A 23,749-nucleotide genomic window follows, 5' to 3' on the forward strand; every position below is an offset into this window, starting at 1 on the left:
CAACAATTTCATTTTATTAAAATGCATGATAATGTGAAATTAGTATGTTTTTTTAATATAAAATTTATATAGATATTTATTTTTTATTAAATATTATATTATATAATTTATAACAATCTCAATGGCCAGATTGATTAGTTTCTTGGTTAAAATACATATTTAAATAATTATAATGTGTATAATCAATCTTGGTTAAATGTGTATATTTCTAAAATTTATAGTATTCAATTTTAGATAATTAATTTTTTTAATATCAAATCAAATTTAATAACTATAAATACAACCATATATACATACTATTCATATATAATATTTTAATAAATATTATATAAATTATAATTTTATTTAATTAAATAAAATTTTAAAATTTATAATAAAATAAAACAATGAAAAATAGTTACAAACTAGATAAATATGTTTTATAATGCAATTTGGAGAAATTTCTTAACCAGAGCGTTGCATTAAAAAATTGAATGGAATAATCTCATTAAAGAAAGTACAAATAATTGCATAAATACTTATGTACATTAAAAAGGGTTTAAGTTTATCTTAAATGAATTTATTGAATACATACCCTGATAATTTTTGTTATGTGTAATTATTTTATTTATTTAATATTGAAAATTAGCAAATAATATGAAAGTGAATGATAGATAAATTTAAAAAATAAATATTATAAAATTTGATTTTTTATATATTTGATAGATTTGAAGTTTAAAATAAATATTTGATTAAAAGTGATATAAGAAGCTGAACTAAAATTTACTCTTATATAAAATTGCTTATATTTTGTTTTGTGTACATTCTATTTATCTTATTTTTAGAAAATAAATAAAATTATCATTTTTTTTATAAATGGTATTTTTCTAGAATAAAATAACTTTATAATGAATTTATTTTAAATATTATATAATTAAAATTAATAAATAAATATTAAAAATTATATTTTAACCGATAATGATGAATCTATTAAAAAAAAATAGTGTTCAAATACTATGAAATATCACCCAAAAATTTTAATTTATTTTTCTTCTCATACCATTTATTATCCAAATAACCTCACATCCATAAAATCAAATAAATCATGAACTTCATTTTGAAACAAGAAAATAAAAAACAACTACGAATATGTATCATAGACACTACCATGTCGGGTAAATTTTTTTTCAACCTCAGTTGGAATGGGGATTTGGAAGTAACAATAGCATTGAGATTATTTCCTTGTGGCTTATCTTGTTGTGTGCTAGATGGCTAAATCTGAGCGAGATTCCTCTAAAGTGGCTATACTTCTTTCGCTTATCCTCTCATTGGTCACTCGATGCAGAAGATACAAATGATGAAGGAATTATTCCACACCATTTTTTTTACCCACCTACACCAGGAGCTCAATATGGTAGATGACGCTTTGTCAAATGACGGGATTGTAATCCATTTTCTATTAAGCATTGAATCTCTATAACTAAATTTATATTACTTCGTATTAACTAAGTTAACTTAATTTTATATAATAACTTATTAAAAGCTAGTTTTCAATAAAAAATTATTTTAATAATAATAATAATAATATAAAAGTTATTATTTGTAATTCTAAAATTGTTTAAAATTAGTTTTAAAATAATTTTCTCTTTTTCAAAATTTTGAAATTATATAAAAACTTAATAAAATAACCTAAAAAAACTTTTTATCATAGAATCATTTAATTCTCATCTCAAACATAATTAAATAAAACAGAATTAAATGCTAATTTTAAAATTTAATGTATTGTTTAACAATTTTGTAATAATCACTTTAAATATTTACGTCAATAATATAACTTAAGAATATTTACATACTTAAAATTAAAATTAAATTAAAATTATTTGTAGCATAAATTTATTACGCGAACAGATAATTTTTTATTTTTTTTTTAATTCATATAATATATTTTGAAATTTAAACGCCAAGAAATATATATAGTGTGATGTGGGGTACTATTAAATTACCTTTGATATGAAAGTTATTGGTTTGTGTGAAAATCTAATTATGTTAAAGCCCTGGAGTCATCAAGTCTCAATGCGATTCGGAGTGATTTTGATGAGTCCCTTAATTTTCCAATATAAAATTTAACACACTCTCCCTCCCATACTTAAATGTGAAATACCATTTAATTATTTTGTATTTAATAATAATATTAATGTATTATAATTAATATTAAAATAATTAGCATTCATATATTAAAGATCTTTTAGGTATATTTGAGGGTTACTCTTAAATGTGAAATACAATTTAATTATTTTGTATTTAATAATAATATTAATGTATTATAATTAATATTAAAATAACTAGCATTTCATATATTAAAGATCTTTTTATGCAGTATTGAAGGTTAATTTAATTCGTTGATTCTTTGGCATTGAAGTACTTTACGCTATTCAGAGGTCATGGTTCAGTTTTGTCTACATTCTTGGAATCAAGCTCCAAGGTTCAGCCAATGGTAGTGAATCTTTTTATTAGGTGAATATAATAGTCACTAATCACCAATCTTCTCAATAAAGAAACACATTAAGAAAAAAACCACATAGGAAGAAAAATAAGAAGAGACACTCTTCTGTGAATAATGTAATACAATCACCAATCTTCGGAGTAAGGAAACCATGTAAGAAAAAAGAGAAAAGAAAACGACCACATAGGAAGAAAAAGTAGAACAACAATTGTTCTGTGATTAATGTAATATATAAAAGTATGAAGTTAAAAGATTTCATTTATGTTGAGTCAACATACATTACATTCTCCCCGATCAGGGTGGGAGTTGGTCCCATTGGGCTTGTCATGGCTCAATGATTAATGTGAATGATCCAAGATCTTTTACTTACAGATGCATCCGAATTAAATAAACAATGCGGAAATAAATAGAAGAACATGAAAACCGTGACACAATGATTTAATTACAGACTACGTCTATGGGACCTTCTTAATAGTGGGGAGGCCTTCATTTATTAAGTGGCATAAAAGAGATAAAAGTACAAGCAACATTCTTTACAATCCTTATACCTCTAAGTTGGAAGATGGAAGAAGAATGGAGAGCCCATCTTCAGAAATAGATAGAACACTGAAAACTTGGTGAAAAATCATGCAAAAATGCCTATCCAAACAACCAATTTGGATAATCGGGTCTTTTGCAACTTCTCAGATCCTCCCTGTTGCTCAAGGTGAGGTCCCGACCTGCTTCTAGGTCAAGGTTTGTTGCGTGCAATGCTTTTGAACTATACCACCAGGTCTCTCTATCTTCTTCTGACATAAATGGTCTTTTATATAAGCATGGCAGCAAATCCGTCAATACCTTAGCAGTTTCCAAACATAGACTAAGTTAAGCAGGCAGGCGTGATTCCTAAAAGAGGTTCTCTAGCCTAACTAATACGTGGAAACAACCTTACAAATATGGATAAACTCCTTTAAATTGTGCATTTAGCTTGGTGGCATAACTATCGGCGTTCCCCGCAATTGACGGTCGGACCCAAGCCCAAACAACAAACACTTTGTGATACGATGGACCAGTCGGGAGTATTAGACATGACATATAAAATATTACATTTAATATCTTCAGATCACCCTTCGTTGGTATTAAGCTTGGTAGTGTGGCAGTCTCATAGAGACAAATTACAGCAATCATCACTTTAGGAGGAATCATGATTTCTTCAACCCTCCCCCAATCGTCACTTTAGGAGGAGCCGTGATTTCTTCAAACCTCCCCCAAAACTTATTTCGAAAAACAATATCAAATAAATAAATAAAATAGAATATTATTTTTAATTCTAAAATTACTCAAAAATATTCTCAAATCTCTTTTATTTTCAAAAATGTAAAAATTAAATAAAAATTGAAAAACATACCAACAAAATCGTTTTTATTATAAAATCATTCTTCCTCGTCCTAACAATAATTAAATAAAACAAAATTAAATGCTAATTTTAAAATCCCCCATATCATTTAACAATTTTGCAATAATCACTTTAGATATTTACATAAATAACATAACCTAGGAATATCTGCATATTTAAAATTAAATTGAATTGATTTTAAACTTAAATTTATTAATGTAAGAGATAGATTGATTTTTTTAATTTAAATTTTTATTTATTTAATTTATATAAAATTTAAATTCTAAGAAATATAACAACTTAATTGTTATGAGTATTTAATATATCATAATTTATAATAGTTTAGGGGATTAGAATATAAAGTATTGGGTGTATTGTTAAGTTATTTTGTGATGTGAAGATTATAGGTTTAAAATTCTGTGAGAAAAAATCCATCCAAGTTATCCACTGGTATGGCTTATGTGAAAAGCAACCCCCAAGTGATTTTGATGGCTAAATACTCCTAAATCAGTCACTATTTCTCAAGCCATAAATCAAGCTTAGTATAATCTTTAAAAAAAAATTAACTATTAGACAAACAAAATTTAACAATCCCATCTCCTAAAATGTAAAGTTATTTCGTATTTAATAATATTAATAATATATCATAACATTAGTTTACTATAATTAATATTAAAATAACTAACATTTTATATATTGGAAAACTTTTTAGAGAGCTTTAAAGATTAGTTTAATTAGTAGAGTTTTTATTGTTAAAATAAATTGCGTTATTGAAATATTAAAATTCAATTTTCTAAACACTCTATCTTAAACCAATAGTAATACTGAATAGTGAATATGCTTATTCATGAATATAGGATTCACCAATCAAAACCATAGTGAATCTGCTTACTCGTGAATACAGTAATCACCAATCAAAAACACAAGAAAAAAAAGACGACTACGACCACGTAGTAAGAAAAAGAAGCAGGACTACTCTTCTGTGAAGAATGTAATATATAGAATTATGAATTTATAAGGTTTTCGTTTATGTTCAATCAACATACATTACATACAAGTTCTGAATTGTCGTCTAAAGGGTTTAATTAAATGTAGTCCAATGTATTACATCAATGATCGTAGTCTAAAAGTTTAGGAATTACGGTTACATGCCCATACCATATTTTACGAGCAAGAATTTCTGAGTATATATTTAGCTTATCCGTACGGTGAATAAGGGGATTGGGTTTCTACAAATTGTTCTATTGGTGAGTCTAGGTGCAGCGTCGCTCAATTTAAATAGGTTACTAATTAATTATCAGAATACTACTTTGACCGGTTGCCTACACCAGTTGTAGGCTGCTGCGAATTAAGAGCCGTCTCTCCGAATTTAATTTATTATATATAGAAGACATTCTCATATATATTTTGACATAGGAAGACCTAATTGATCAAAGCCTTTTCCTTTTCTCTCCCGTGGAGGGAGTTTTAGTATAACCCAGGTATTGGCGGTCATTTTGGTAGCTGCTGTCGGAGAACAATCTAACGCAAACTCATCTATTTTCTTCGGGCAGTGTATTCTTATTTTTCATTCGCGGAATTAGATAAGACATCCAATAGATCAAGTCCTTTGTTTCCTGTTAAATTGGATTTTCTTTTACACCTACGCTATTATTTTCTCAGCATCTGCAACATTCCCTGGCTTTCAATATCATTTTGCCTGCACCTTCATGTTAGTTAGGGATTCTTCTTCCTAGCCTCATAATTTCCTTTCCGGAATTTTTAGTTGGGTGACCAGGAGATATGGTTGGACAATTGGCTAGATCTGCTGGTGTCTACAAATACCTGCTTTTTACTTTGACATTGTTGCTCTCAGTGCTCCGTTTGATGCAATGCAGGAATGTGGCCGATTTATCAGCACCTGAAGTGGCTGGTGTCAGACTGCCTCACAAACGCCATGTTGGATTTAGAGTCGATCTTGTGCACAGAGATTCGGCACTCTCTCCATTAAGTCCGGGTGATATTACATTCACCGAGCGGTTGCAACGAGCAATCGAACGCGGTCAAGCAAGACAACTGAACTTTCTGACGTCTCTTGGTGGCAAGAAGTTCAATGCGACGGCTCCAGTAAGTCCGGGAGAAGGAGAATTTCTGTTGGCGGCGAAGATTGGCACGCCAGCCCGTCGCTTTCTTGGAATCCTGGACACGGGCAGTGACCTGATATGGACGCAGTGCAAGCCCTGCACTAAATGCTATAACCAGACAGATCCAATCTACGATCCCTCCAAGTCTTCCACTCACGGTAGTCTTCCGTGCACAAACAGTCTGTGCACGGATCTTCCGATTAATACGTGCGATGCACGGAACCGTTGCCGTACACGTACGAGTACGGTGACAATTCCACCACAAAAGGGATCCTTGCGTACGAGACGTTGGCCCTTTCTTCTAAAAAACTTCGCCGTATCGCGTTTGGTTGCTCGAATGACAATACGGGAACTAACTACGGTGGCGCAGATGGGATAATAGCGTTCGGCCGAGGTCCCCAATCCCTAATCTCACAGCTTGGCCCATCTGGGGCTAATAAGTTTTCTTACTGTCTGGTTTCTCTGGGTGATTCTTCTTCCAAAACCAGTCCCTTGTTAATAGGGGACTCTGCTAGGTTGAAATCCAAGAGGCCCGGAACGACTCCTCTTATTCTGCAGGATATTGTACCAGCTTTCTATTATCTTAGTTTGAAGGGAATCAGCATTGGCGGTAAATTATTGAAAATCCCTTCTAGTGCATTCGATTTGACAGACGATGGCCGCGGTGGAGTTCTCATAGACTCTGGAACCACGGTCACAATGCTGCAAATCACGGCATTTGGTCCTGTGAAAACAGCACTGACCTCAGCGATTAATCTCCCGAAGAAAAAGAGTCGCATAGGACTGGACATCTGTTTTGAAGAACCATCTCACACTTCAAATATAACTGCTCCGGCTGTAACATTCCACTTCGAGGGAGCAGATTGGAAAGTGCCAACAGAGAACTACTTAGTCTCTGATGGGAAGGGCGCAATCTGCGCTGCCTTCCAAGCGAACCCAGACCAAACAATAATTGGTAATCTTCAGCAGCAGAACTTCGAAGTACTCTATGATAACGAAAGGCGCTTGCTGTCCTTCGCGCCCGCAAATTGTGAAACAGTGTAAGAGAAAAATGTGGTTCTAGGATAGGGTGCTTTCCTCCCAGGGTTTGTACTTTTTCTATTATTGTTGTAAGAATGGGATGCAACAGTATATGTTGCATCGTATCTTAATAATAAGAGAAGCATACTGTTGCATCTTATCTTAATAAATAAGGAAGCTGGTTTATCGTGGAGTTTTTATAAAGTGTTTTTTAAATTTGGTGAGACTATATTTTGATCAGGTTAATTATATTATTTATATTATTGAGAACGAATGGAGTGATATTTATATTATTTCGAACGAATGGATTATGCCACGTTACACAGTGATTATTACTTTTTTTTTTTTAAAACACTCATTACAGTGTATCCAAAACCTATGGAGATAAAATTATTTAATTATTTTAAATTAATTTATATAATTTATAATTTTATTTAATTAAATAAAATTTAAAATTAGAATATATTAAAATAATAAAAATTATTACAAAATAGCTAAATATTTTATAATGCAATTTGGAAAAATGGGTTCACTAAATAATAGAATGTTACGTTACAAAATTAATGAAATAATCTAATTAAAAGAAATACAGATAATTTGATATGTATATATTTATTTGCATATCTATATAAATATGTGTAAGTTTTAACTTAAATTGAATTGTTACGTATGTATTGGCATTTATTTTTAAATTTAATATGAAAAATTAACCAATTAAATAATAAATAATTATTTCATAACAGATAATATGAAATTAAATAATAAATTAATTAAAAAATATACATTAAAAGATTTTCTCTTTTATATATTTTATATGTAATTAAATAATAAATTAATTAAAAATATATACATTAAAATATTTAAAATTTCAGTGAGTTAAAAAAATGCACATTACAAGATTTGATCTTTTATAAGTTTTATATAGAATTAAATAATAAATAAATTAAAAATATATATATTAAAAATTTGATTTTTCAATGAATTAAAAAAAAGCATATTAAAATATTTGTTTTTCTATATATTTTATAAATTTGAGGTTTAAAAAGAATGTTTAATTAAAAGTGATATCATTATGATAAATAAATTAAAAAAGTTCACATTAAAAGATTTGATGTTTCTATATATTTAATACATTTAAGTTTTAAGATAAATATTTAATAAAAGTAATATCTTATTTAAAAAATTGAATTAAAATCTACCTTTATATAAATTTGTTTGCACTTTCTCCCTGCACACTACCCATTATTGAAAATAAGACACCAATAAAATTATCAAAAAAAAATTGCACATTCTACCCATTAATGGGGATAAGTGACCAATAAAATTATGAGATTTCATATGGTCTAGTTCAAAGGTGGGAAAGAAAATTCACTTCGTTACTAGGGATACTACCACAATGAATAAGGAATTTCTTGATTGGGGCATTATCAATAGTAAGAAGCTCGAATGGCTCTACTATCAAAGAGGTTTTGGTGGGAGATATCTAAGTCTAGAATTTGGTAGGAGATCATCCGTGGAAAATATTTAAAGGGCAAGGGATCGAAGGAATGGATCATACATATGGAGAGGTGATGAACAAAAGATGGGTCATAGAAAATATTCAATGGTTCATTAGATCAGGGAAGGCGATTATGTCTGGTATAGATCCCATATATGGTGTCTCTGGCAAACATACCTTTCTAGCTCAGATCATCGATCATCTTAATGATAGAGGGATCCTTCACATTTCCCATATTTTGAAGGGTGGGGATTTAATGCAACAATTTTCCATCCGGATGGACAAAACAAACATGGGTATCGATGACACTTTCTCTGATATATGGAATAGATATAATTTCCAATTGGCAATGGTAGGTATTTTGCTGAACTACAATGATTATCAACTTTGTCGGCATGGTGGTATTTTATTGCCTCATATCATTGTTAGAGGTATTTACGATCATATTTCTTCCTCACTTGGTGGGCAGGTGTTGAAATTATAATTTCAACTGCAGTGAACAGTTGAACAACATCAGCTACTTTACTTATTTGTCTTGATTCGACGCCCCACATTTATTCTCGTTCTTTTAAGTCACCGCCATTACCGTCTTTTCACCCTTTAATTGTTTTCGTGTTCCCGAAGGAGGAAGATCAGATCCACCGCTATGCCATTACTTCTAAACAACCGCATTAAAGAGAAGAATGGCCAAAAGTGAAAAAAACCAGCCTCGAGCCGGCCGCAACATTTATCAGCTATGGGTTTCCACACAACCGACTCAAGAAGCACAACAGAATGTCAGAAAGATCAGATTTCATTCATTATGAGCAGCAGATTGCAGCAGAGACTCTGTCAGAAAGTTGAAGCGGTTGATGGATTGTTATGACCCCTATTGCACTATATATGTGTAGACACAGCAGTGTAGATGATATAGAGAGCAGAGGAGAGCAGGCAGCAACATGAAGAAAAATGCTTCCAGAATAGTGAAATGCACAACAGTGCAGATTTGAATGTAATTTGTTTTGTGATTGTTTGCTGTGAGAGAGCGTAGAAAACATAACAGCATGAAATATCTGCAGTTGTTCTATTGAGAAAACAAAATGCAATACGCTGCAGCGCGTATGTGCTAAATGAATGTAAGAGACAGTTTGAAGTGCCTCTGAAGAAGGCATGTTGGAGAATCCCTCGGTTAGAAGGAGGATGCTATTTGTGTGGAACTGAAGCGTTCCTTGGTGAATCCCTCTATTAAGAAGAAGATGCTCTTCAACATAAATTGGTGAATCCCTCTGTTAAGAGGAAGATGCTCTTCAGCATAGATTGGTGAATCCCTCTGTTAATAAGAAGATGTTTTGTAATAGCAATTGTGAAAATCCCTCTATGTGAGGAAGACGAATTTGTATCAGTTGGTTTACTGTTTATAAATAGAAGTTTTTTTTGTGTGTTGCTGATACACCGTAAGAAGAAAATAGTCTTGACGTCAAAATAGAGTGTTGTTGATACACCGTAAGCAGAACATAGTCTTGACGTCGAAACAGAGTGTTACTGAAACACGAGTTTCAGCATTGCTGAAACACCGTTGCTGAAACACTGCATTTAGCAACTGACGAAACTACGTTGCTGAAACACCAGTTTCAGCAAAGCAATTTTTTTTTTTTCTGTTTTCGCTGTGTTAAAACAGAGTATTGTTCTGTTTTGTTTGGAATTATCAGAAATTCCCAACATGGTATCAGAGCTTGTCCAGGCTCTTTAAAGGTATCAAAGAAGCTGAAGGAAGGTTTCTTGCTGCAGCTTCTCCAGCAGAGTGAAGACTCAGTCAAGAAAGATTCAAAGGTATCAGTCAAAGTTTTTTTTTTTTGTTACTATTGAAGATAGTCAGTTATTTTAGATACTCAGTCAAATGGCGAGGTCAAAGAAGAAAATCACCAATCCTCTTAAAAGTGTGTTTCCCTCTACTACTAAAATAGAAGATAATCAACTTGAAAGCTTTCTATTTGAGGCTTCAAGGTCCAATGGGAACTTTTATATATGGGAAATAAAAATGAGGACTGTCTTACAGTCTCAAGGGATTGAGATCTGGGAATCAATGATTGATGATAGCAGGAAGGATAGAGAATCCAAGGAGTACAATGCAAACACAACGAAGATAATCTTGGATGGGATAGACTTCATGACCTTCATGCAAAAGGAGCACTGACCATGACCATCAGTCAAGAAGGAAATTCTGAACCCATCATAGAAGCTGAAAATGAGAAGGTTGACCTCATCAAGCTTCAAGTACAAGAAAGGGATGAAGAGCTCGCCAAGCTTAAGAAGGAACTTGATCAAATCGAAAGGAAGCATCATGAAGAAGTCATATCCATGACAAATCAATTGAATAAAGCAAGGAAGCAAGAAGATGCCTTGTCAAGTCAACTTGAACAAAGGCAAAAGAGAGTGAACAAACTTGTAGAACAGATTGGACAATACAAGGTAGAGGTCTCCTCCCTTAAGTCTGAATTACAAGAAGCCAGGAAGCAGGCACAAGGAGCTGAAAAGAAAATTGAGAGCAGTCAAGCAAAGAATGAAGAAATCTCCAAAATGAAGTCAGATATCATCTCCCTTAAAATAGTAGCAGCTAAAGCTACTCGTCGCAAGGCAGAAACTGAGGAACAACTTACAATGAAGATTAATGAGTGTGAAAGATTGGAAGAAGAGATTGTCCTCCTCAGAAAAAAGGTTGAAGGGATGAACAAAATCATGAAGAGTTCTCAAGCCTTGGATGACTTACTCAGCAGCTATCACAGATCTCCATCTGATAAATCAGGACTCGGGTATGTAGGTGAATCCTCAAACAAGAATGAAAATGCTTTAAGCAAAGGAGATGTGAAGAAGGCGGAAAGAAATTGTGATGCTCCTAGTTCCAGCAAAGGCAAGGAGAAAAATGAAGGCTACAATAGAAGAAATCCTACTAAAAGTAGAAAACCAGCTCCAAGAAGAAATGTTGATGAAGTCAAAGAGGCAAGAGGAAATGGTTATCATCAAAGGACCTCAAGGTAGAAAATCTTCAGAAGTACATCAAGGAAACCACCATCTACCAGGTACCAAAGTTCATTTTTTGGTTATTGTTATTCTTGTTAAAACTTTGGTCATATGGCAAAAGACTGTAGAGCATTTCATAGAGATAGATGTTATGGTCTCCGACAACCTCCAAGAAACAATTTTAGAGGAAGAAATCATGAAATCTTATTCATGAACAATGTAGAATGTTTCAAGTGTCATAACATTGGGCATATGGCACGTGATTGTAACTTAACATAGGCTCCTAAGCAAGCTAGACCCACACAAAAGAAGAAAGTTACACAAGTATGGAGAAGGAAGGAAATACAGCATGAAAGTTTTTTGAGCTCCTAAGCCAGTCTAAATTTCTTTTGAGAAGGCTCTGCCAAGAGGAGACGATGCATACAGTTAGGGGGAGCCTGTAATTTTTTATCATTATTGCTAATTATATTAACAATTATTCTTTGATGAAGATCTTCTTATAGGGGAAGGATATGAAATTAAAATCAGCCATAAAAGCAGAAAGAAAAGGTTGCAGGATAGCTTGGAGATGCAAAGATTGGAAATCCTGCCTGAGGCAGAGAGAAAGAGAATATTACATGAATGGAGCACAACAGTGAAAGTGATGAAAGGAAAGCTGATACGAATAGGCAGAAAAATTTTGAGTTTCTAAGGAAACGTCTGGTACGACTGATAACCCAGCAGTTGAAATTAAAGGGGAGTGTTGAAATTATAATTTCAACTACAGTGAAAAGTTGAACAGCAGCAGCTACTTTACTTATTTGTCCTGATCCGACACCCCACATTTATTCCCGTTCTTTTAAGCCACCGCCATTACCGTCCTTTCACCCGTTAATTGTTTTTGTGTTCCTGAAGGAGGAAGATCAAATCCACCGCTATGCCATTACTTCTAAACAATTGCATTAAAGAGCAGAATGGCCGAAAGTGAAGAGAACCAGCCTCGAGTCGGCCGCAGCATTTATCAGCTATGGGTTTCCACACAACCGACTCAAGAAGCACAACAGAATGTCAGAAAGATCAGATTTCATTCATTATGAGCAGCAGATTGCAGCAGAGGCTCTGTCGGAGAGTTGAAGCGATTGATGGACTGTTATGACCCCTATTGCACTATATATGTGTAGACACAGCAGTGTAGATGATATAGAGAGCAGAGGAGAGCGGGCCGCAGCATGAAGAAAAATGCTTCCAGAATAGTGAAATGCACAGTAGTGCAGATTTGAATGTAATTTGTTTTGTGAATTTTTGCTGTGAGAGAGCATAGAAAACACAATAGCATGAAATCTATGCAGTTGTTCTGTTGAGAAAACAAAATGCAATACGCTGCAGTGCGTATGTGCTAAATGAATGTAAGAGACAGTTTGAAGTGCCTCTGAAGAAGGCATGTTGGAGAATCCCTCTGTTAGAAGGAGGATGCTATTTGTGTGGAACTGAATCATTCCTTGGTGAATCCCTCTGTTAAGAGGAAGATGTTCTTCAGCATAAATTGGTGAATCCCTCTGTTAAGAGGAAGATGCTCTTCAGCAGAGATTGGTGAATCCCTTTGTTAAGAGGAAGATGTTTTGTAATAGCAATTGTGAAAATCCCTCTATGTGAGGAAGACGAATTTGTATCAGTTGGTTTACTGTTTATAAATAGAAGTTTTTTTTGTGTGTTGTTGATACACCGTAAGCAGAAAATAGTCTTGACGTCAAAACAGAGTGTTGCTGATACACCATAAGCAGAAAATAGTCTTGACGTCAAAACGGAGTGCTGCTGAAACATGAGTTTCAGCATTGCTGAAACACCGTCGCTGAAACACTGCATTCAGCAACTGACGAAACTGCATTGCTGAAACACCGGTTTCAGCAAAGTGATTTTTTTATTTTTTTTTCTGTTTTCGCTGTGTTAAAACAGAGTATTGTTCTATTTTGTTCAGTTTTGTTTGGAATTATCAGAAATTCCCAACAACGAAACGTAGATGTTGGTTTAGAACGATTTGGACGTGGCATATGCCAATAAAGATTAAGTTATTCGATTGGCTTGTACGGAAGAGTCTAGTACTCGCCTCAAAAAATTTATGTAGGTGGGGATTTCGGGGCCCTGAGAAGTGCAGCTTATGTCATGGTGCACAGGAGGATGTATTAAATTTATTTATCAAGTGCCCTTAAGTTGTATGTACATGGATATATGTTTTACAGAGGTTGCAGATCAACGTTAGCTGATCATTTAGAGGAGGAGCTATGTACACTTGCTTTTTCACTTACTGGGGCATATGACAGGTGTGGAATGCCTATATCTTTGGAGGCTATTCGTATAACATTGGGTGCATTGGAACACAAATTTGTTTAGGAATATTAACGATCACCTTTCCACAAGATCTGAAGAAGTTTATGTCACATGGATCAAAATATATCCTTTCCGATTGGACATTTTGATGGCGTGACACAATATTTCATTTGCAATGTGGTGCCACGATTGCTATTGAAGTAGATTTTTGCAACTTCAACTGGAATGGGGATTTGGAATTAACAATAGGGTTGAGATTATTACATTGTGGCTTATCTTGTTCTATGTCAGATGTCGAAATCTCAGCGAGATTCATAGTTTCAGTGACTTTAAAGTGGCTATAGATTGGATTAAAAAATATACTTCTTTCGCCCATCCTCTCCTTGGTCACTTGATGCAGAGGATCGAAGAGATGAAGGAATTATTCCACCCAATTTTTTATCCACCTACACTGGGAGCTCAACATGGTAGCTGACACTTTGTCAAATGACAGGACGGCTATGTCCCTCGGTCTTATCAAATTCTCGGCTTTCCGACGGGGCCTGCAACTTAGAGAAGAATACTTTCAATGGTGCTAACGACTGCGTTTGTTAGGTTTTTGAGGCAGAAGACCACTTGACTATTCTATTCTATACACTCGAGGATGATGCATGTTCTATGTTTTTTGAACCATTCTATCTCTCCGTATTTTGACTAGAATTTCATGTTGTACCAGGTTGGCAAGGATGTGGTGGTAGCCTTTAATGAGGCCATGAAAAGAAAGGGTCTGTACATGCACATCGCTGCACTGATGAGTGCTATTGATGCCGACTCTGAAAGCTTTTCCATGAAGAATATTGAAAACTACTTTAGGATGGCAAAACTTATTCATTTGTACAGTTATAGGGGCACACCTAGGAATTGATCTTGCATAAAAAACAGTCGGTTTGGGTTAAATATCCATCAAGGACAAGTATTATACCAAAACATCTTTAGTAACATTTTGATTTTAGTAGTCATTGCTTCCAAAACAAATACACCAATTTATGCTTATGTAAATTATATTCACGATTGAAATCCAAAACAGGTGAATGATACAGTGGAAACATTGGCTGGAGGTCGATATTGGTATGAAGACATTATGACTTGCTGTTATTTTGGGCATTAGCACTAACGCATGCTATGTAGAATGTCGAGAAGAAATTCTGAAATGTCAAGAAGATCTGCCGAAATCTGGCAACATGGTAAAGTGACCCCATCATGAATCTATGTACTATTTTCAGCGTTGTGTCACACATTAGGCTACACACTGTAAGAATCCAAAGATAGGAGTGAATGATATATGTTTGATATCTACCCTGATTTGATGATTTATAATTTTTTTGTTATGTACAGATTATCAACATGGAATGGGGTAACTTTTGGTATTCCCATTTTCCCATGATATAATATAACAAGGCTTTTGATGCTCAAAGTTTAAATCCTGGTGAATAGGTAAGTTGAAATATGTTTTTTATAGTTCTCTGTAGCTTTTGAGAAGTCGAATTCTATTTTATATGTCGATTCTTGACTTGCCCACTGACTACTCCCAGATCTCTTAGGAGCTAATCTCTGGAATGTGCTTGGGAGAAATAATGAGAAGAGCGTTGCTGAGAATTGTTGAAGAAGTTGTTTTATTTGGAGATACCGTACCACCTAACGTGACACTTCCATTCAAAATAAGGCATGCTCTTTGTCCCATCATTTCAATCCTGGAAGACTTTGTTTGTCCTCTGTAACTGACACATAAAACACTAATTCTTGATTGTGCCTACTTATAACATATGAATAAACGGTTGGTTTTATATCTTTTAAAATGTGAGTTGTGTTTATGAAATAAAGCTCGATAGCACATTGCCATACACTTACATTCTAAAAGTTGCTTCTGCGTTGTATTATAGATGCTCTCGACTATTATTATAATTGGTGTATCTAGATTTTTTATGCAGTTACTAGAAAAAAAAATAACCTTCAGCACCACATCTATATTAAATATAGGGACCCCGTCCATTGAAACTAACATCCGAAGTTATAATGGAGCAGTGATAATTTTTCTTCAACGGTTCTGTGCATGATTTAGAGCAAGAAATAAGATGAACTTGATCGAAATTTCCTTTCTTTTATTACTCTGAAGCCAGATCGACAGAGGAACACATCCCTAGACTCTTTTCGGAACCATAAACAGTGATGGCATAAGACTTCCTTTACTTTGTTTACGGGACTGTTGTTGGAGTGGGTTAATTCCCCTAGCATTAAGTTGGAGCGGGACATAGAGGAGTTCCCCAGAGGTTTCACACCCCTTTAAAGAGACCAGAGCTATGATGGCTCTCCATTTGGGCATCAAATCAGAAAAGGGTTTTGGCTTGCATCAACTACACTTATCTTAAATGCTCTAGCTTCTACACCATAGCCTATTATTTCTCTACTGAGTATACCACAGTTTTCACTATTATCTTTCAAATTTAATGAAAGATATTTGTACGTTTTCGTGAGCAAAGAAATAAAGATATTCCACAAAATAATTTCACGACCAGCCTCATTTAAAATGAAGTTCTTCCCTTGATGCACCCGGCCGAGATCACAAACGAAAACAACCCCGAGAGGCCCCTTTCGTGAGCTGTAGAGTGGTAACGGCCTCGGGGTCCATTCTAAACTTTCCCTTATCATTGGAGTAGACTAGCCTCAAGGGTCTAGACGGGCCAATTGGAGCTATGACCGCGGGAGTCGAAGGACTTGCTGGAGAGCGATTGACTTCTTTCTGCTTACCCAACTGCTTCGGGATTTGAAACCCTAACATCTGGATCATCATGGCTGGTGTTGAAGCCCAAAAATTCCATTGCAACCACATGGGGGATAACCACCCAGTCCGGACCTTGGAAGCAATTCATTTTCTGTTTGGTATGATGGCTCTTACTCGGGATAATGGGACCAGTTTCCCAACAATAATTGATATTATGATGATGTTGGTTTGATATAAGGTATAATGGGAAATGTCTTAACTAAAAATTATCTAATTTAAACAACAAACACATGCAGCTATCTATTCTAACATTTATCTTAATATATACCCAGGAATAACTTAAATCATGCGATCTAAAAAGATATCTTAGAGAAATAGGTAATAAAGATCATCCAATTGCCATAAGAGATGAATTCGTTAATGATGATTATTTTGACTAAATAGTTAGACAAAATGATGGTTGAAATTATATCGCATATATCAATTGCTCATATACTCAATAAGCAATCACAGATAAAATAGTTTAGAAAAGTGAATAATGTTAAACTGTAGCTTAGATTCATACATAAGACAATATAAAAAAGATTACTGCCAATTCAACAAAACTCAACCATAAAGATAAATGTACCAGATATGAGAGGTTCTACTCATGAAGTCGGCAATATTGATCTACTTCTTTTCAACTAAATGTACTCTAAGAGTACAAAAGCGGAAATTCATTAGAGTATGCTTCTATTGCTAAGAAAATCAAGATCTTGTTCCAATTATTTCGTCAAGACAATAAATAAAGTACATAAGTGCAAGCCTTTGCAAAGCGTTCTTGATAAAATTATGGACCCCTCTCTAAATGCATGAGAGGGGTTTATATAATACAAATTATATGTCAAAAATACATTATTACATAAAAATATCAGGAGGTTTAAAACAACATTCCTCAGAATAAGTAAAATAAAAACTAAAATAGAAAACAAAAATGATGGCAAGCTTCCTCAAATTGAATGATTCTAGTCAGCAATTCATTCCTTGAGTTCGCAGATATCTATCATTGGCTTCACCTAGGTTAGCTAGCCAATTCTAGATTTTAATTGTCTTGTAAATACAACATCAATGAGTGGTGGAACCATCTTTTGAGTAGAATTCATTAGACAATGCAGAGTCATCCACTGACTATGTGGTTTCACGAGAAACTACCAGTAGGTTTCCCAGTCAATCTTAGACAGTTGTTTGATTGCCTTAACTTATGTTTTGGCAGTCTCTTTCCACTATTTTTCTAACTGTTTGATATCTAGGATAGCTTTTGGCTTGTATTCTTTTGATGAGATTGGAATTATGAAGGTTTTCATTCAGAACCTCAATTATATTGCTTGATGTACTAGTTTCTCTTGATGTTGCCCTTTTTTCTTGCTTCAACTGTATGTCCCAATCTGTGAATAAAATATCTTTGTGGGTCTCCTCGATCTTTGGCAAATCAACTTTTCTACCTTCTTCAGATTCCTTCCAAGAAATAAAATATGAAATCCTTTTATTGATTTTTTCATATTTTAATCTCTAATCAACCACTTGATTGGTCAATGTATCACTTGTTTCATAATATGGGTTGATCAATGATATTTTTTGGCAGAATACTTCCTATTGCTATGACAACAGAGAGTTTAGTTCAAGTTCCTCTTTAGTGAATTGCTCTATTTGAGGGTTTTCTTTGAGTTTATCCATCATAGCTTGCATTTGCTGAATCTGTGAATCCCTTTATGCAATGTGTGTCTAATGTTATAATCTCATTTGTTCAAATTCTTTTTGAAGCTATACCATTTGCATCTCTACTTGCTTGTTCATGCTTTGTTTCTCTTGTTCAAGTTTTTTTTCTAACAACTGAACTATTTCTTCTTTTTCTTTAAGCAAAAGCCGAACTTTTGCTACCCTATCAATTGCTGCAGTTGCATAGGCGCCTGAAAATTGTGATAGCTTTGTAAGATTTTTTGATGGATCGATGGGGGTGTCTTTCCATACTACCTCCATTGATTCACTTCCAAGAGTTGTTGCTGCTAATGCATCCAATTTCTTTTTCTTCCTTTTCCTCTTTACTACAACCTTATGTGTTGGGCTGTAGAATATGTCAAGTAGGGGAATTTCCTCAACCCTTAAAACAATTTATGAAGTCGGGTGTGTTGGGATGACTTCAATATCTTGAGTAGTTATAACTCCTTGTATTGTTGTTTCTCAATTTACAATCGACTAAGTATGTTGCAGAGTCTGAAATCCAGAAGTTCTTTCAAGACTTGTCTCTGTCCACTGCACTTAGAGCTTTCTATTAAATTTCTCCCATTCTAGATCTAGATCAACGAATTTGATCTTTTTTTTGAACCTATGTGGAGTCAATCTCCATGTGCTCCTCAGAGGAGGCATTTTTGGTCATTTCTTCAGCATTTTCCTCTGTATCCTTCTCATGATCTTTCTCGAGGCTTTCTTCCTTATTCTGAGATTGGTGTTAAAAGTCTTTCAAACCTTTAACTGACTTCTCTTGAGATTCTTGAGAAGAATTATGCTCAAAAATTTGCTTCAGCCTTACACTAGCAGTGGGTTCTTTTATTTATTCAATCTGCAATAGGTCCAAAGGGACCTAAATGTCAGTCTTTTATTCCTGTATATGTGGAAGTGGTTAAGGTTCGTTGGGTTCAGTTTTATTGATGCTAAATGTAAGACCTATGAAAATGTCTTAGATCATCAAACTCATTTTCCTCATGAATAAATTGTCTAATTTTGACCATAGTAGTGAAGTTTCGAGACTACCTTGTTAGGGTCATATTGTGTACCTGACACAGTAGCCAGATTTAGGGACGCAATGTTCTGTATCTCTTTCGTTGCGTGCCCAAAATCATGTAATGTGAAAGAACCACATTGCATTGGGAAGGTCAGCTAGATGGATTTCTTCTGTTATTTGAGGGTTTTGATAATACCATCCCCCACTATTTGATAAGCAATCTCTCTTGCCAATAATTTACCATGAACATGAAATGGAAGAACATGCGGAGCTATGATGCTCCCAAAAACTCTAATATAAGTAAATAATTCCTTGCCAAACCATCTTGCCACCGGAAATATGTCCATTTTAGCTTATTCTGATAGCCTTGGGGATTTCTTATCGAAAGTGGTTTAGTAAATTGGCAACATAGCACCATGACAAATTTTATAAAAATGGGAGCTAAATTGTGATTCCCACAAAACATTATGATAAACATGGATGGGAGTAGGGTCCTATAGAGTCCATTTCCAGCCCACGTTTGGAAAATGTGAACAAAAACATATAGCATCCATGACATAAGTACTCATGTAAAAGGGAGGGATAACTTAAGAAGAGACAATTCTATTGTGTCTATATTCTCTAATGGCCATAGACAAATTCTTTGACATAATATTGCTCTAGTTCATAATTCTAGCACTAACAATCACATCAATCAATGGAACCCATTCAATAGAAAACTTGGTAGTGTTAGCCATTCCAAATAGCCTACACAACATTACAGCTCCAAAATTATGCGGGGATGACATAGGTCCAATCAAGTACATATCAATTTTCTCCCGCATGAACTTGTTGGAGCGAGACATCCAATTATGCATGACGTCCATTAGGTATTCATTTTCTTTCGCAAAATGCTCAGTAAAGTATTTATCATATAGCTTCTATGGCTCTAGAATATGGTACATTCAGCATAAATTTTATGGTTTAAATGACCCCTTCACTTCATGCTTGGAATTCCTTAATTTTCTATCTGAAATATCCATATTGTCAATGATCCATTTTGCCAGACCAGTGTATGGCAATATTTTGGGTCTTGCACCTATTCTGTGCAGGAAAGAACATGCTTCTTCAAAATAAGAAGCCTCAAATGAGTCCTAGCATCTGTTGTGATTTTTTTTTGACGACCATTGGGTTTTCTTCCTCCGGTAAATTATACATTTCCTACCATGATGTAGTCTCGCCATCCTTGTTGCATGTGGTATCAAAGAAGAGCAGAAGCATGTCTGAATCCTCGAACGTAGTAGCGTTTGTAGTCTTCTTTCCTTTCTTAACCATTCTTCCAAGCACTCTTTCCTTCAGAAATTTCCAGAAATTTAGGAAATGGAGGAAATAGGATAAATGCAGAGCGTCAATGAAGGAGGAAACACAATAACACAATAAATTCTGAAAGAACATAAGGATGAATATTTTATTCCAAATATAGGTAAAAATATATAAACATTCTCGAGTTGTTAAAAGAGTAAATGCAATTAAACTTTATTAATTACTCATTAAGGCATACGTGTGCTTTCCTTTATGACTCATCAAAACATCACATCACAAATTTTTAAATGATATCTAAAATTGGTATGTATTATGTGCAGTGTCGATCATGTGATTTCAATGAATCGTAATATCACAATATTCCAAAATCACAATAACGCAAATCGTAACATCGCAATATCGCAAATCGCAATATCGATGATCATAAATAGAGAAATTCAAAGTTTCTTTAGTGTTTTGTGGTTTGTGATGAACAGTGTACCTTTTTCTTTTTTCGAACACATTTCGTTTATGCGGATGATTATTCCAATAAAACCGATATCCACAATTTTTTGGACCTGATTCAAGTTTATAACAGTTTTATTATTTTGTCGTGTTCGGACCACATCGCAATTCACAATTTCTTATGGGTTTACATGTTTGCACCTTTGTAAAAGTTGTGATGCAATTGCAATAAATACTTTATTTTATAAGGAATATCTTAAGCCTTAAGTTTTATAAAAAGTCAATGTTACCTTAGGACTTTTAAGGGGGGTCTTTTATTGCATCTCGCAAATTTCAACTCACGACTAACCTTTTTTACTTTTGATTACATGATTCATGATAAAGCGAGAATGCCTAGTCATAATGTGACTTGTCTAAGGTTTTATTCCGAAAGGTTTCAAAAGGAAAGCTTTTATTTGCTAAGTTTTTTGAAATTTTTAAAGTGTCCCCATTTATTAATACAACACTAACTATTTATATAATAAATGAGGGGGTTGTTGAACAATACAACAGCTGGATATAGCATAGACGAAGAGGCGCACCCGCTTCACTCCACTCCGCTCGCTCGTCGGATTCAAACATGAGACCAATTGAGAATGGTATGAATATAAAGGTTCAGCGGGAGTGGTGTGTTTTAGTTGTTGCATGACTTGTATTTTTCCTTGAGTTGAGAGGCACCACAACAAATTAATTGTAGAAGAGAAGGGTTTCCACAGAGGGGATAGGAGGTAAAGATGTTCACTATCATGAATTTGGCACTCAGAGGAAACATGTGAAAGTTTTTAAAAGTGGAGATACATCCAAATTAAAGAAAAAGATATAGATGCTTTTCCCTTGCTAGTGGGTATATAAATTTTAAGAGGTTTGCACTTTTTTCCACTTGGAATTTTATTTTTATTCTGTATACATTAAAAATATAAATTTTATTATAATATCGTTAATAGTAAAGAATATATATATATATATATATATATATATATATATATATATATATATATAAAGAAATAATGAAGTTTTTAATATTTTTGGGAGATATTTTATTATTATGAAAGAGAAAAAAATTGAGAGTTGTAATAAATATTGAAAGACTATTGCTTTAAAGATTTAAATGGAAAAATTGTATGCTCAATTAATATTTATTTTAAAGCTAAATTTACTAAACATTTAGGGGGGTCGTTTCTGTAAATGTATAAATTATTTTTTGAGTGTAAAATTTGAGAAAATATTTTGACAAGAGATTTGATTCCTTTGCATGTTTCATATATCTAGGATAAAAATGGATCTAATTTAATTTCTACTAAACTAGCAAAGATCCATTTTACTTATAAATATACCAAGTATCAAAAGAATTCAAATCACTAAAGATGTAAACCTCTTGTTGAGTACATAACTTAAGAGTTGTTTACACATGTAGAAATTTAATCCCCTCTTTTAGAGTATATAACTTGGGAAATGTTTACACATGTATAAACTTAACCTCTCAACACTTTGTAGATTTAGAGTTAAGATAGATATATGAGAAATATTTGTGATATTATTTATATTACATATAAATTTAACATCTCTCTCTCTCTCTCTCTCTCTCTCTCTCTCTCTCTCTCTATATCTATATATATATATATATATATATATATATATATATATATATATATATATATATATATATAATTAAAACATTTATAATACATATAATTATATAAATATAATAAAAATGATATTTTCTTTGATATATTTCATAATTCGTTTTAGTTCAATTTCTTAATGTGATATGCATAGAAAAAGACATATATACAAACTCTATGGTGGATATATGTTGAGGGCCCATTGTGTTGACTTCGAGGAACTATAGGGTTGGCATCAACATTGCAAAATGGTTGGACCAATTTTTAGCTCATATAAATCTCCTGGATAGGATGGGGTACATGCGATCTTGGGTCTCTCTGACATCTCTCTTTGACCACGCTCCAATCATTTTATAGTGGAAGGGAAATAGGATGTCGAAATGATTTATCTTCAGGTTCAACAAAGCATGACTGGGTGATGAGGATTTTTGCAAGACAATTCATGAATCATGGCCCTAGTTATTAGTGGATGATGGATTATCTTAGATGGAGGTAATTTCCTTGAAGCTTCACATACTCAAGAGGGTGGTAAAGAGATGGGAGTGAGAAAAAATGGTTGCACGTTGGAAAGCGCTGGAGGATATTGAGGCAAATATGGTTCAGAAAAATAATTTATTGAATGTTGAATTTCTTTATGGGAGTTGGAGGCTTGTAAATGATCCTTAGACTAGAGGAGGATACATGGCAACTAAAAATCCATGTTATATGGTTAAAGGCGGGGGACAAAAACACTCATTTTTTCTAGAGGTATGCTATAATGTGCAAAGACAAAAACACTATTGGGGAGGTTGTACTAGTTTGGGACACTATCTGCATTTGAAATCCATCAAGCCTAAGAACTCTTCATCATCCAAGGGAAGAACAAGCATATAGAAGGTGTATGGTTGGCTTCATGAATGTTTTTCTAGAGATGCATTTGACTATGAGGATCCATTCGAGTATGTTTTACATGTAATTGGAGGAATGGTTACATGTATTACATTGTCTTTTATCATGTCATTGATTGATATCGTTGTTCTTAGGTTAA

At 33.6% G+C, this 23,749-nt stretch overlaps 1 protein-coding gene across 1 annotated transcript; it reads left to right on the top strand.

Moving 5' to 3' along the window:
• Positions 1-5,639: 5,639 nt before the first annotated feature.
• LOC149263859 (aspartic proteinase nepenthesin-1-like) lies at positions 5,640-7,024 on the top strand. Its single transcript, XM_089391371.1, has 2 exons — positions 5,640-6,216; positions 6,351-7,024. Exons 1-2 carry the CDS (start codon positions 5,640-5,642, stop codon positions 7,022-7,024), a joined length of 1,251 nt encoding a protein of 416 aa, XP_089247497.1.
• The last annotated feature ends 16,725 nt before the right edge of the window (positions 7,025-23,749 follow it).

The sequence above is a fragment of the Pinus tabuliformis genome, chromosome 6, assembly GCF_031772625.1.
Source record: "Pinus tabuliformis cultivar Carrire ecotype Pingquan chromosome 6, CPIR1, whole genome shotgun sequence".
In the NCBI taxonomy this organism is placed as follows: Eukaryota; Viridiplantae; Streptophyta; class Pinopsida; order Pinales; family Pinaceae; genus Pinus; species Pinus tabuliformis.

Coding starts and splice junctions, on each gene's coding strand:
- LOC149263859 (XM_089391371.1), top strand. CDS start 5,640: ATGGTTGGACAATTGGCTAGATCTGCTGGTGTCTACAAATACCTGCTT. Junction 6,217..6,350: donor ACGGAACCGTTGCCGTACAC/GTACGAGTACGG, acceptor ACGGTGGCGCAG/ATGGGATAATAGCGTTCGGC.